Raw genomic sequence first — 14,749 nt, 5'->3', positions numbered from 1 at the left:
AGACAGGCTGGTTTGACTCAAACCTTTCTGAAAATGGAATAGTTGACAGTTATGAATAAAGTTACTTAACAGTCAACTTCCTGTGGTTTACATGCATTTCTGAATCAGGAGGAGGCTGAAGGGCCACAGCTGAGACGTGTATATTCCATCTGAACTAAAAAGGGCATCTTTCTCAAGCATTCAAAAGGGACTGCTTAAAAATCAGATATCCTGATGTGATTTAATAAAGTTTAAAACAGCCAAAGCACACTCCTGTAACACCAGAAGGTCTTTGAAGCTGATGTATAGGTTGTTCTTTCTGCTGTATTGGGGTGTGCTCAAGAAGTTTGCTTTATTGCAGTACCTCAGTATTAATATGAGACGTGTGCCCAAGCCTGTGTTGGACTTTGTCTGTATTGTCTGTATTGGCATCTTTGGGCTGTACTGCAATGCAGGAGAGGGAAGTGGGCAGGGATGAGTTGGACTCGATGTTGTTTCACATGAGTTGGGCTCCACAGGTTGTTTCCTGCAGTGTTACTGCTGACCTTCAGAGATCTGCATTTCCAAACTGCTCAACTGTAAAAATTACTTCAGAGGGTTCATCTGCATTTAAAAAAGAAGGTTCACCTATGACTAGTTCAAGACTATCACACAGAACCATGGAATGTTTTGGAGGGACACCTGCCTCTATTCCAGGTTGCTCCAAACCCTGTCCAACCTGGCCTTGAACATTTCCAGGGATGCAGCATCCACAACTCTGGGCAACCTGTGCCACTGCCACAGAATCCTCAAAGTAAAGACTTTCTTCCTAATAACCAGTCTAAACCTGCTTTCTGTCAGTGTGAAGCCATTCCCCATTGTCCTGGCACTTCAGACCCTTATAAATAGTTTTTTCATCTTTCCTGTATGCTCCCTTCAGGTACTGAAGGCCACAGTTAGGTCACCCCAAAGTATTCCCTTTTCCAGGCTGAACAATCCCAATTCCCTCAGCCTTTCCTCATAGGAGAGGTGCTCCATATCTGTAATCAACTTGGTGGCCTCCTCTGGACTCCCTCCAACAGATCAAGGTCCTTCCTGTGCTGGGGACATCACTGTATTTTTAGCTAATGCTTAAATTCTATCCTATGTGCTCACAGAACATGGGTGTGAAGACAGCAAGAGTGTAATGGAGAACTGTGGGGTTTTTCATGGGGGCAGGTTCTTCAGTTTCTCATTTCTGTCTAGATTTTGCCCTTGGTGTGGCTCCTTTGTGGCGTGACACCACAGATTGATTGCTGAACAGCCACGTGGCAGGGCTGGACCTGGTGAGCCACACTGGAGTTAGTGGGACAGAGTGGGGAAACCCAGTTTCTTTTTTCTAGTTATCTTGGGTAAACCAGAGGGTTTACAGTTTGTCAGAAGGGAAATTTTAGATGGCAGTTGTTGAATACAGCTATTTAAATATGGTCATTGTCATGGATTTACTGAGTGGGATCTGGTTCTCCCATCTACCAAGAAAAAGCAGCCTGACACAGAAGCTGTCTTTGGAGCTGTTGTTGTACAGGGATGTGATTTCTAACTGATTTTTAAAAATAGGTGGCATTGAGGCTTTCCTTGGTTGTTGTGTGCTGAATTTTTCAGTGTGTTTCTCTTCATTATTGTATAAAATACCCTTTGGAAAGGGATTAAAGCTTGGCTGCTTTGTCATGCTACCTCTTTGAAGCTTGTTTAAATGGGTCAAAACTCTCTGGTTCTCCAGTAGCACATTCTGATAATGATCTGTTCAGGGAGGCAGTTTGCTGTTCAAGAGTGTCTGTAGTTAGCAAAGCTCAGCCTGCTGATAGCAACATGTGCAGGGCAGATAGAAAATTACCTCTGGTCAGGGCCCTGGGCTGTGGCTGTGTGATACGGATGCGTGGCTGGAGTGGGATGGAAGAAGAGATGATGGGTTTGAAGCTGTTCTAGGTGTTTAATTGGTATGCAGATTGGTAAAAAACAGTGAATGAACGACTTCTATCCTTGCTTACAGAGTTGAGTCATGTCGACAGCCCTTGCTGTCTGAACAGATTTTTATGAGGGGAGAACCCAAGCAGCTGAGCCAATGGTGTGGATGAGGGAGGCTGGAATGTCTCAGCTTTATGAGCTGTGTTATGCTGTAACTGATGGATTTTATAGTTCAATCTCTTGAGTTTCAGCATGACCACCTTGATGTTTCTCTGCTATTGACTCTGATAGGTGACAGCCCAGGAAGTGGCGTTGGCATCTCAGTGTTCCCTGGCAGTGGCTTTGCTGTTGCATGCATGGCTCTGGAGTGTTGCTGTCGCTGCAGGCCTGTGTATTTTGCATTTGTGATTTCAGGAAATCCCCTCTTTTGGAAAGCTGCTTGTGGGGATGTTTTGTGACCTTTCCAGGCTGTGGTTTACTTGTCTGCTCCAAGATCCATTGCAGTAGCAGCAAGTCCTGGGACTTAAAGGGGAGGTAGTAACTTACACATTAACTGCAGAGTTAATGCTTCTTTAGGGAGTAGGTATTGCTGTAAGTCGTATAAAGAAGCTGTCTAAGATTAAAATGCAAGTTTGTATGCACACACACACAAATACTTACAGCCTCTGAGGCCCAGGTATTCTAAAATAAATACCTGCACTTACTGAGTCTGAAATCTGGCTGATTGGTATGTAGCCAGCCCTGTGGGGAAGGGAAGGTTGCCAGTTCCTATTGGCACCTAAAAAAGAAATTAAATCTGACCTTAAATTTTATTTTGCCTTAATATTTGGCTACAGACAGCGGTTTTAGCACTTGGAAGGCCTGAATTCTGATCCTCTTGCTCCTTCTTGGGAAGCTTGATGGATTTGTGCATCAGGGTTGTTTATTTCCTGTGAAATAGGGATGCTCTTCCCTGTACACCTTCCTTAGAGGATTGAGGCTAGAACGGATGCTGGAAAAGATACAATACTGCTGTCATTACAAGCAGTTGCTGCTGTGTGCCATTAAAATGGTGTTCCTGCTGCAGTTTGTCACCCCAGAGAAAATCAGGACAGCTGAGCCAAACAGAAGGTAAAATAAGGTAGTAGAGGTGAGTTGGACTCTCTCCTTGCAGGTGTGTCGAGCATGAGGCATGTTCCAACCAGAGCCCCAGTCTTGCCTCATTAAACGTTGATGTTCAAACTGCATGCTTAAAGGTGTGGTATCTACTTGTATTTTGTAACTTATTTTAGTGCCTGGAAAACTTGCAGAGGTACCTTACTGATGTGTCTGCCAGAACCCTTTTTGGCCTGTTATGTACCCTACTCTGCTCAGGGTAGATGCTTAGATGACACAGTTGAGTAGTGAGGTTTGATATTCTTCCTAGATAAGTTTGCAGGGTTCAGGTTGAATGAGGGGAAGTCATTATCAGGGTGTAGCTCCTGTCCTAATCCACTTGTCTGGATTAGGTGTAGTCACCCTGGCCTCAGATGCTGCTTGATTTTCTCATCAAGAAAACTCAGTCAAAATTCTGCTCTTCCACCTGCAGAGTGAAAGCACAGGTGGTTTCTTTTCTGCACTTACTGTAAAATGACTAAGTTACAGCTGGTAATTAAGGGCTCCCAAAAGGAAGCAGATTTGTGCTTCTCTGAGGATGCTGAGAACCTTAAAAATGTGCTTTTCTCTGCAGTGAATTCCATCAGTACCTTCCTATTGCAACTCAGGTGCAACAGTATCCATGGAAGAATTCCTCCATAATCCCAGCACCCTGCTGGAGTTCTGCTGGAGTTCAGACTGTGGCTCAGGTTTACCATGAAAAAAATCTTTAGTTCCGCATTACTGGAGGGATTAAAAGCTGCAGTTACCTTTTGCCAGGACAGGGATGACTTGAATCCAGAAGATAACCTGGATAACCTGAATAGTAAATGTGATATCATGTGTGGCAGCCTGGAGCTCTTGCTCATCGCTCCCAGAGTAAGGAGTTCTGGTCCAACTTGGTGTCTGATGGGAAACTTGAGTAAAATGCTTTATCTGTTGTGGTTTCTCATCCTCTGTTCTGCTCATCATTCACTGTGCTCCGGGGAAGTACCTGTGGGAATGAGTCCTGTGGCACTAGAGTATTAATGAACCTCCTCTGGTGATTTATCCCTGTACCTGAATGCCTGTGTGTGCACACTCTGCAAAGCCTCAGAGGAATCAAATGTTTCTTTTCATAACGAAGGTGCGGCCGCTTCATTGATGCTCCCTGTGGATAACACTTGGATTTATTTATCAAGTCTAAGCTTGGAAAGAATGTGACTATTATAAATGTGCCTTTCATGCTTTTAAGCTTAAATATTAACTGGCCTAAGAATAAATCATCAGTTGTATTCTTAGGATAGCTGCTTTTAAAAATGGCAATGATTAAAGCTTACAACACTTAAATGTAGGTTTCGATAAATTATCTGGACTTCAGAATGTAAACTATTGGGATCAAGGATGTCGCTTATTTAAATAACTGTTTGATTTGTTTTTAGGGGGAATCTGTAAAGTATTTCTTGGACAACTTGGATAAACTTGGAGAACAAGTAAGTCCTTTTTTATTTTTCTTCCCAGTCTTGAGTTTTAAGTAGTCTTTGTGATCTCTGGGTTTTAAATAGATGAAATGTAATTAGTGTCTACTCCAATAACTTTTATCTTTAGTTAACTTGGACTGTTGCATTATCTCAGCAGTTCATCACTGCCATGTCAAAAACAAGGGACATTGCAAGGGCCAGAAGACTTTCTGGAAATATACCTTCTGTCAAAATTGAACAAAAATCAAGCTACAAATGCTTGACCAGTCAGGAGAATGTTAAAGTAGCTTTTCAACACTAAATGACATCCAAAAATGACTGGGTTTAGGGTTACATGTCCAGTTAGGAACTCTGAGTTAAATCAGTCACAGGTCAGCGGTACCTTCCAGTAATACCTACTTTAACATAAACTCAGTAAAGAATAAAGTCTGTTTTCTCTGGGGAAAACCCCTGAAATTTCTGTAGAATACTTTTTTATAGAACTGTTAGTTAGTACTTGAATAATGAATGTATATGCTGATGCTCATCAGTTGTGGATTGCAGGAATGGCATGTGGAAAAACTGCCTTTAAAATGGGATATGGGGCTTGAACTCTGTGGGGAGGCAGTTTCTCCATGGTCATTCCCAGTTGATGGTAACAAATGAAGGAATCCAAACCACTTCAGTGAAACCCTGTTACATCATGCTTAATTTCATTTGTCTTTTTAACAGATTAAATTTTAAGCCCGACTATTTTTCTGCTTTGAACTGTCATTGTTCTAGCTAAAGCATTGGTGGTCATTGTGCTTCCCAGATTGCTGGCTTGAGGACTCCAGCACTTGCTCTCTGAATTTGGATTTGGTCTCAAGTTATAAGACTTGCACTTAGGAGAACTGCACTTACTCTGATGAACTGCTAAACTCTCTGCCAGTGGTGGATTTCTCATGGTCTTTGAATCCAGTGCCTTTGAGTTTCAAAGGGCTTGGGTTTTTCCCCAACAATACTGGGTGGAGTTTTGCAGTTCTATTTCAGAGTTCTTCATGGAGAAACTTTGGTCCATTCTTTCATTAAAGTGTGAAACCTAGTCAGTAGTTGAGCTTTTTAAACATTTTTATATACACGCACTTACTGCAGGTCTAATATTGCTGTAGGAGCACTCTGAATTACAGCTTTTCTGGCTTCAAGTTGGACCAAATGGTGTTGAGAATCAGAGGGACTCATCAGGATCTGCTGTTGTAGAAAATGTTAAATCTTTGAGGAAAAAAGTGCTAGCTAAGTTTTGTTAGTGAAAGATGTGATAGGTTCTTCTGGTTTATTCTTATCTATATGCAAGATTGTCTAATGATTGTCTAATGATTGTTTCCCCAAATTGTAAATATAAGTATTTGACTGTTCTTATCTGATGCAACTGGGCTGAGTTGCAACTAAATTACTTATAAACACATAGATCTGCAATTCACTTGTGCTTCTTGCCAAAAGGGAGCTGATAACAGCACTGAGGGAAAAGAACTTAATGTTCAGATTTAATCAGATCAGCAAAATAAGAGTATCTGACAGGCAGACATGCGTGGGATCTCCTGGATTCCTTGCAACTGTGTGTTGCTATTTCAACTGCCAGTGCAGACTGTATGTATCCAAAATACCTCACAGAGAGACTTGGCTTTCCATCTTGTGATTGGATCTTAGTCATGCCTTAAATTGTAATTTGAACTAGGCAAACAGTGATGTGATAGCCAAAAGAGCTACTGATAACCAAAGGAACTCCTTTAGAGGAAGCAGAGTGCAGTGAATTTGAGGAAAGGAGATAGGAAAATCAGGAAGAAAGCACATGTTCTAAATCAGTATCAATGTGAGGATGCTTGAGGGGAAAAAACACTTACTGATGATGGGTAAACATTGAAAAAACTTGGAAAATAGTACTCAGTGCCATCCAAGGAAATCACCTGATGTTGAAGTATTTAGATATGGAGAACGGGATCAACACTGAGAAAGGGGCAAGCTGCTTGCATTCCAAGGATCTGGGCATGAGGGAAAAAACATAATTGTCCTTCAAAAAGATAACTAAAATACTGGGAGAGTTCCTAGGAGTTGTTGTGTTTGGTTTCCTGTAGGCAGATGATGGCTGGACACCAACACTGAACTCAGAGCCCTCATTTGCTGCCTGTTGCATCAGAGTAGCCAATATCCAGGATAAAACATGGAATGGTTTGGGTTGGAAGGGGCCCTAAAGATACCCAGTTCCGTGGTAGGTCTTCTGTGCGTGTAGAAGTTGAAAGCACTTGAAAGGATTCTCTTTGTGGCTGCAAGTGTGGAAGGAATTTTCAATGAGTAATAGTACTCGAGAGGGAATTTGTCAGGAATTCTAGGGATAAGCTCCTCATTCTTGAAAGCTTTACTGAATAAACCTTTTACAGGTCAGCTCCCAGGAGAGTTTGCTTTGTGCCCTTGTTTCAGTAGTGAAGGTGTATATGGCTTTGTCTGTTATATTAGTTAGTTTTATTTGTTTATGTATTTTAATAATTTCAGTCACTCCTGAGCTTTCCTAAGACTTTTTGGTTTTGTTCTGAGAACTTGAGACTACCTGGAAAACAAAAGAATATACATTCCCATTTGGAAGCTGGAATAAGTGTTGAACCTGTGACATGTTGACAGTCAGCTTTGCTCAAGATCCCTTCACATGTGCCTAGTGACATTTAATACAGTCACTGCACTGGTTTTGCTGATTGTTTTCCTCTCTATAATTTCAGTAGAAAAGACCCAAGATAAATTTAATAAAGGGAGAAGTCTTATCACCCTTTAAAGTTGTTCATTAATCAGACAAGGGGGTGGCAGCACCTCTTTTGCTCAGTTTGAAGAGAACGTGATGCTGCTTTAGCAGTTCTACTCTCCTCCAGATTTTGGTGGTGTGGGATTTGGATGTGTAGCAGTGCTGCAGCAAAGGCTGCAGGGTGGGGAGCCTGTGCTTCTGAGCTGCTTGGTAATTCGTGCCACGATAAAAATCAGTGCCTTAGTCATGGGCAGCTCTGAAAAAGGAACCCAGAGTTCAGACAAAGCCCTCTCTCTCTAGTTTCACTTTGGAGCTCACAGGGTAAAGCAAAGTGATCTTTGAGTTTTGGAGTGTTGCACTCACTTCATGATTTTTAAATTTTATTTTTGTGGCTTGAACTTGCCCAGCTGCCTTAAACTTGGGATACAAGTACAGAAATAGCCATGGTGCTGTGTGCTTGTTCCCCCACCCAGCTGAGTGGTTGAATCAGACTTTCTGGACCATGGTCTTACACATCTTTATAAAAGCTCCAAGTGTGGGAACTGGCACTGTCAAAGGAAGATCATAGATCATTCACTTCTTAAGAAGAGACTGAAATTCCAAATCCTAAATTGTGCTCTCTAAAGTTGTGAGAAATGCTGGAAAAATGTGAGGAAGAGTTTCCATAACAAGTGACCAACAAGGTTTTGAAGTCCAGCATAGGCAGCTGTGTGGTAGAGATGCACTTTGCAGATAGCAGAAAGACCTGGACCATTGACAAAAGTGTAATTCTAGGAATGAAGGAATCCCCAATACGAATGTTGAATTTCATGCTGTCAAAAGCTGACTGACAAGAATTCCTCTTCCTGTAGCATCTGTATCTGTTAATGATGTTCATGTAACAATCAAAAAAAAAATAGTCTCTTGAATGCCTCTTAAATTCTGGGGAAAGGTGGGCTGGAGAACTTCAGGATCCAGCTGTCTGTGCCCCCCAGGCTGGAAAGGCACTGCTGTCCCCAGCTCTCACTTTCTTGCCCTGTTCTACTCATTGCACCGTAAATTTCAGACAAAGTCAGGCAGTGTGATCTCACCAGTGTGGACTGATAAAGGAGGATGCAAAGATTCGTGGCACAAACACAGGAAATTGCTTAAGTTTTAGTTTTCAGGCATAATTGATTGCTTTGAAGTTATTTGGAGCAGCTGGTTTGTTTCTGGAAGCAGTCATGCAGTTTGCAGGAGAGCACAGGAGGAATGGAGAGCCCACAGCTGGCATGGGATATCCCATAGTTACTGGTTTGAGAAACCTGCTTTAGAACCCACTTGCTGCATTGCAGTGTCAGCAGCCAGCATTGTGGGAAGAGAATGAAGGAGGCATAAAGTGATCCAGAATGAGGGAAACTGGCATGAGGAATTGCTGGTTCACCTGCCAGGTTGGTTACGGATCCTTGTCATGTGGCAAAGGGGAAGCATAAGTTCTTTGGGGTACATGTTCTGATTTCATACTGGGTGTGTTTCCTGCTTTGGACTCCAGCCCTTTCCCAAAAGCTCCAGTATTAGCATGGAAATCCACATCCATGTCTTTTTATGGAAAACCTCGTGCTGTTCCTGTGCAAACTGCTCTCTCCACTGAGCTCACCTGTGCCCCTCCCCATGATCATATCCTAATCAGAAAACTCTTCTTATTTTTGTAGGATTACCTTCCCTCCCAGCAAGATATCCTTCTGGCACGAAGGCCGACCAAAGGGATTCACGAGTACGACTTTGAAATCAAAAATGTCCCTTTCAAGATGGTCGATGTGGGTGGCCAGAGGTCAGAACGGAAGCGGTGGTTCGAGTGCTTTGACAGTGTCACATCCATATTGTTCCTTGTGTCCTCCAGTGAATTTGACCAAGTGCTCATGGAGGACCGGCAGACAAATCGCCTCACGGAGTCCCTGAACATTTTTGAAACAATAGTCAACAACCGGGTGTTCAGCAACGTCTCCATCATCCTCTTCTTAAACAAGACGGACTTGCTTGAGGAAAAAGTACAGAAAGTCAGCATCAAAGACTATTTCCCAGAGTTTGAAGGGGATCCCCACTGCTTAACAGATGTCCAAAAATTCCTGGTGGATTGTTTTCGCACGAAACGCCGGGACCAGCAGCAGAAGCCCCTGTACCACCACTTCACCACTGCTATTAACACAGAGAACATCCGGCTAGTTTTCCGTGACGTTAAGGATACCATCCTGCACGACAACCTCAAGCAGCTGATGTTACAGTGATGTGCAGAAAGACTGTTGTATTTCAGTAACTCTTGTGTGTTGTTTTTTTAACTAGAAGTTTACAGCAGGAGTAGAGAAATCCAGGTCCTGTCAGACTTCTTGATATGTGGCTAAAAGCTGCTGCTGAACACATTATTGCCAATTTCTGCAGAAATTCAGGCTTAATCTCTTCCAGTGTAGCTTCAAGTTGACTCAAGTTGTAATTTTATAGCAGACCTATGCCTAAGTTACCTGTAAAGTGGTAAATTTGACCTTTTACGAACATGTGTATTATCCTAGAAAATCCAGAATTCCAAGTCCAAACTTCAGTGAAATTGTTGCAATTATTAGACTGTGGCAGTAATTTAAGGTGGGGGGGAGAGAGAAACTTTTCACATCTAACTTCATTGTTAAGACTGTGATACCATAGCTGACTTATATTTTCTCAGGTCTGTTTTTGGTTAGAAATCCCGTTGAATCCCTTGCTGGAATCATCTCTTTGAAGCGCGGGTTCCTGGGTGTAACGTACTTCCTGTTAAGTATAAATCATGGCATTGGGTTGGAATAGGAGATGCTTTAAAAATGCTTAAAGTCAGGAGTTCCAGGCATATTTATCAGGAAGTGCTGAGTCCAGTGATGAGGGATTAGTGGTTGGCACAGTACACGGATTCACTCCAGAGGCGTCCGCACGTCCTGGAGCCATGGCAAAGCACAGAGCACTCTGATCAATCCTCTTGGCACTCTGGTGTGGGAAGGGGGGAGCAAGCCCAGCTTGTATTTTTTGTCTTCACTAACCAGGTGTTTCCTGTGGGTAGCAGATGTTACCTGTGGGTCACCTGTTCTTGAAGCGCTTTAACTTAGCACTGGTTTATTTGAACTCCCTGCCTCCTTCCCGGGTGCCTCCTCTGAGTCAGGAGCGTTTGGTGATGGAGGGAAGGACTTGCAAACCTAAGTGCCTCCTTGTGTTCTGTCCTCCTCTGGCATTTTCAGTGGCCTTATGAATTCCCAGCAGAGGCCTTGTGTAGCTGACACCGTGCAGATGAATGTTTTCTTCTGAAAAAATTCAAGAACACGTCCCAGCAGAATGTGCTTCGCTGATGAGGTTCTTTCTGAGACCTTCCCGTTGGGTCTAAGCAATCCTAAGTGTACTTGAGCCAAATAGGTTGCACAGCATCTTCCAGAGTGCTGCTTGTGACTGTTTTACCCAAAGTTCTATTGCAGTTTTGTTTATTTTTCTTACGGGGAGTTTTTAGCATTGCCATGTGATTAAAAAAAAAAAAAAAGATAATAATAATAATAATGAAAAATAGTGAAAATAAAGCAATCCTGATGTACCCCACAGCACACTGCAAAAAGAGAGTGAGATTGTGATATAAAAATCAGTGTCCCTACCATATTTCCCCCAGGCTGTAGTGTCATGTGGGCAGTTCAGCTGCCACTTTGCCCCATGGAATTGGCCAGTTCCTGTGGATCGTCCTGGTGGCCAATCCTTCAATAAATTCTTACTCCCATCCCACGAGAGGGGGGGTGACAGGGTGGTGTCACTGCTGGGAGCAGTGGCCCTGCCAGGACATAGGAAAGCTGCCTGTCTCCTGAACTTAGCCTTTACTTACTGTGATTGTAAGTTGTATTAACATCTCTGTACCTCGTTCTCCTGGCAGTACAAGGGGAATCGTGTATTTTTATTTAGTTAGGTGCTTTGAAAGACCTCTATTTTTTTATATCATCCAGTGAATAGTCATAGGTTAGTCCGTGATTCTGGTGATCAGGCACTGTTTGGGGAGGAAAGAATTCTGAAAAGAGCTTTGGAGAAGTCACAGTGCAGAATCTAAACATAATTCTAAAGTCTGGATGCAACACTGATGATCAGGAGGGTTAATAGAATCTTGGATGGGGATATTTAATGTAGATTTTGCCTCTACTGGACATGGGTTATTTCTGATTTGCTGTGTTCAGGTTACATGTGAGCAATTCAAGAAGGAGGATGAAGCAGAGACCTCAGGAAATGCTGGTGAGGCTCTTTCAAGGACTGAACAACACACCTGTGATGGGAGCAGAAGTTTTCCTTTGGGCTATAAGGGCTCCATGAACAGACACAAACCTCTGGTGGCCTCCAAGTCCAGTCTTGGAAAGCAGAAAACAAATCCATATCCTTGGTTGTCAACAAGAGGAGGAGTTGGGTTGGTTTTTTCCTTTGCCGACAGTTGTCTGAACAAGTGTCTTTTCAAAAAAGAGACTCAGCTCTGATTAAAACAGTTAATTTGGAGAGATCTGCAGTAGGTGTTTTGGAGGGTGTCAGACCAGATGATTGCAGAAAAGACTAAAGACTGGTAGTGGATGATAGGGTGAGTACCAGGGATTTGTCTAAACTAATTTACGTGAAGTGTTGGTGAATTTTTGGTCAATGGAATGTGTTAATTTACTGAAAATGCTCAAAACTGATGTCAGTCTAAGGATGTAGCCAGGATCACCAAGGCACTGGGCACTTCTGACCTTTGCTGAAGTGGGGACAATCCTCAGCAGTTTCTCCCCAGAACCACCACAAAAATCCCTGGTTTGAATCCCTTCAGATCACTCTCCCTGTGAACCCCGCGGCCTGTAAGAGAGCAAGGGGGACCCCAGTGCTGGGTCACTTGTAGGCCCGGGTAGATAAAGCACTATATGAATCTCAGGCAGAAATGAATTGTTCTCATGAAATAACTGAGTCACTCGGGTTTCCCACTCCCAGTTCTTGAGGGGGTGAGGCACTGCACCTGGATGTTCCTGTTTACATCTTTCCTGTGTTATCCTACAGCCAAAAACTCCAAATCAGTGCCCTTGCCCATCTTCAGGCTCACTCTTCATGAGCTCCCTGAAAAGAGCACACCTTGTGTTTCCTGTTAGATTTGTTTCTAAATACCGTTTGTTTATAGCAGGATGTAAATTTGGTAAAAGAGCTCTGAAGGGTTGATGCTCTGAACAGACTGAGTTTTGTCCTGGAGCAACCAGAATTACAGTTTGCTGGTGAGAGTGAAGCTTCCTCATGGAAACCAGTCTGTGGTACAAGGTTGGGATGTATTCCTGGTGAAGGTGGGAAAGCAGGTAGAAAGTGAAGTTTTCCAGAAAATCAAGTTTCCCAGAATTCCTTAGTTCTCTTTGCTGGAGTGAGCTGTGTTCTAAAGATCACTGACTGTATGGAGATAAACCACTGTCCTGTACAAGCTGTACTTGAAGGTGAAATTGGTGTTTTAGTGACTGTCCCCTGCTGCAGTGTTCAACTGAGATGATTGATACCTAAAAACTGTGGCTGTTCATCAGGGCTTTAAAAATTTTACTGGTTTTTTTCTATATATTGTATGTGGGAGCATAAGCCATCAGTTTGTGTGAAACTTCATCTTTCTTCTAGAAGAACTGCTCCTAAAAAAAAGTCAAGTTGATCTCAAAGGCTGTTTATGGGGCTCATTTGTGAGTAGCTTTAAATTTTGCCCATCACCATTATTCCAGCAGAGGGATGGGGTGGGTGGGTGTTCCTGGCTTCCTGACCCTGGGCTGGGGCCGGCGTTCCTGGTGGATCCCAGCCCATGTGGGAGCAGCTCTGAGCTCCCAGCCTGAGCTGTCATGCCCATGGCCAGCAGAACTCTGCCCTGGCAATTCTTCTTCATGGTTGCAGAAGGTTCATTTTCCAGCACCATTCCTGTTCACACCCACGGGAAGTCTCCCGCCGTGCCGAATCGTTCACCAGTTCACTTTACAGGTCTTGTCTCTCTGATGGTACCATTAACATAGTTTTTAATTACACAGCATTGCAATACAGTGCCATTTTGCAATTTCTTTGCGTTGTACTTGAAAATAAGTTGAATTGCAGACTATTTAAAACTGCTTTCCTGCGCTTTCAGTAGCAGTGAGAGCTTACCTTACGTGAAGCCTTTATGTAAAAATATATTTTATAACAACCTCATAGATCTTTAACAAACCAAGATTTGTATTAGCATTGTATAAATGTTTGTGGCTTACAATTTTATATGTTTAACTTTTTATAAACTTTCCAGGGACTACTTTTTATTGTAAATTTTTTTTTCTCTCCTTGCTTTAGTTTAAGATTGGCAATAAATTATTTCTAAGGAAGGTCTTAGAAGAAAAAGCATCACTTCCTTTTTATAAAATGGTTAAATTGATTCATAGTTTCAAACCTCTTACACTTGCTTGTACATTGCTCTGTACATACTCTCCAAAAGTGTTGCCTTTCAGCTATTAATATTTGCCTTGTGTACAAAAATTACTGACGATGAATAAACATATACAGCCTCATGTTGGTGTGATGAAATCATTTTTTCTGTTTAATAACGAGCAGAGGCAGCCAGCTGACTCTTTTTGTTGGTTGGCAAAGCCCGGCTGGTTTGCTCCTGCAAACACATCTTGTGTTTGAAATAAAATATATAACAGAGTCAAACAAACTCTCTGCTCGAAAGGGTCCTCCACGTTCTGCTCAGCCTGATGACTTTGTCCCCGGCAGGGAGGCACCAGGAAATTGCTGACTTGCACCTGATAGCCAGTTTTGTGCTCAATATTTAAAATATTGATGACACTTGGGTGTGTTCTGCGACAAACCTTTATGAATTATGGATCTTGGTGTGACGGAATTGTTTTTATTATTTTTTTTTAGCTCTTTTTGACTAAGCCAGCCTCTGCCTCCTGGAGAAGAGGCTCACTGGCTGCAGTATGAAGCAGAATTTTGCTGCAAAACATTGATTTCTCATCAGTTTTTATAGGCCTGAGATGATTCATTTTCCACAAGAGCCCTTGGATTTGGCTGGCATGCTGTGGACACTAAATCCCCAGAACTACTCAGCCCAGGTCATCCTTGTTTATAGAGTCAGAGCTCAGCATTAGTGCTGGGCCTGCTAACGGGAACGCAGGAGCTGCAGGAATTCTCAGTGTGGCTGTTGCCGTGGGTGAGTTGGAGCCTGGACACTCTCAGGAGCCATCTCTGATCACTGAAATGAGTTCAAAACCTGCCGGATGTCCTGGAACTTAGCTCAGCTCCATGTGGCTTGGATTCCAGGTCCTGCCTGTCCTGGGAGAGCTGGTTCTGAGGAATCACTGCCTCATCTCTTGACCTCTTTTCACTCTGGAACAGTCAATCAGCTGAACACTGTTGCTCTGACTTGAAATCTCCTCAGGTTTTTTTGAGACTTACTTTTTTTGCATCCCACTTCCTGGGATGCCACCTGAGGAGTGAAACTAAACCTACCTAGAACTCATCTTAAGAAGTCATTTTTGTTGGGTTTTATAATCCAAATATCACAAGTGTGATTGCATTGGTTTTA

General features: G+C 42.8%; 1 protein-coding gene across 1 annotated transcript in view; it reads left to right on the top strand.

Moving 5' to 3' along the window:
* GNA13 (G protein subunit alpha 13) overlaps positions 1-13,730 on the top strand; it is a 29,792-nt gene extending 16,062 nt beyond the window's left edge. Inside the window, exons 3-4 of the mRNA XM_069032312.1 lie at positions 4,437-4,487; positions 8,892-13,730. Coding sequence (XP_068888413.1) covers positions 4,437-4,487; positions 8,892-9,464 — 624 coding nt within the window. The 3' untranslated portion in view covers positions 9,465-13,730. The remainder of the gene's footprint in view (positions 1-4,436; positions 4,488-8,891) is intronic.
* Positions 13,731-14,749: the final 1,019 nt, after the last annotated feature.

Source organism: Aphelocoma coerulescens, chromosome 18 (assembly GCF_041296385.1).
Source record: "Aphelocoma coerulescens isolate FSJ_1873_10779 chromosome 18, UR_Acoe_1.0, whole genome shotgun sequence".
Taxonomy (NCBI): Eukaryota; Metazoa; Chordata; class Aves; order Passeriformes; family Corvidae; genus Aphelocoma; species Aphelocoma coerulescens.
Note: the sequence above shows the minus strand (reverse complement) of the source record. Positions and strands in the feature narration are given on the sequence as shown.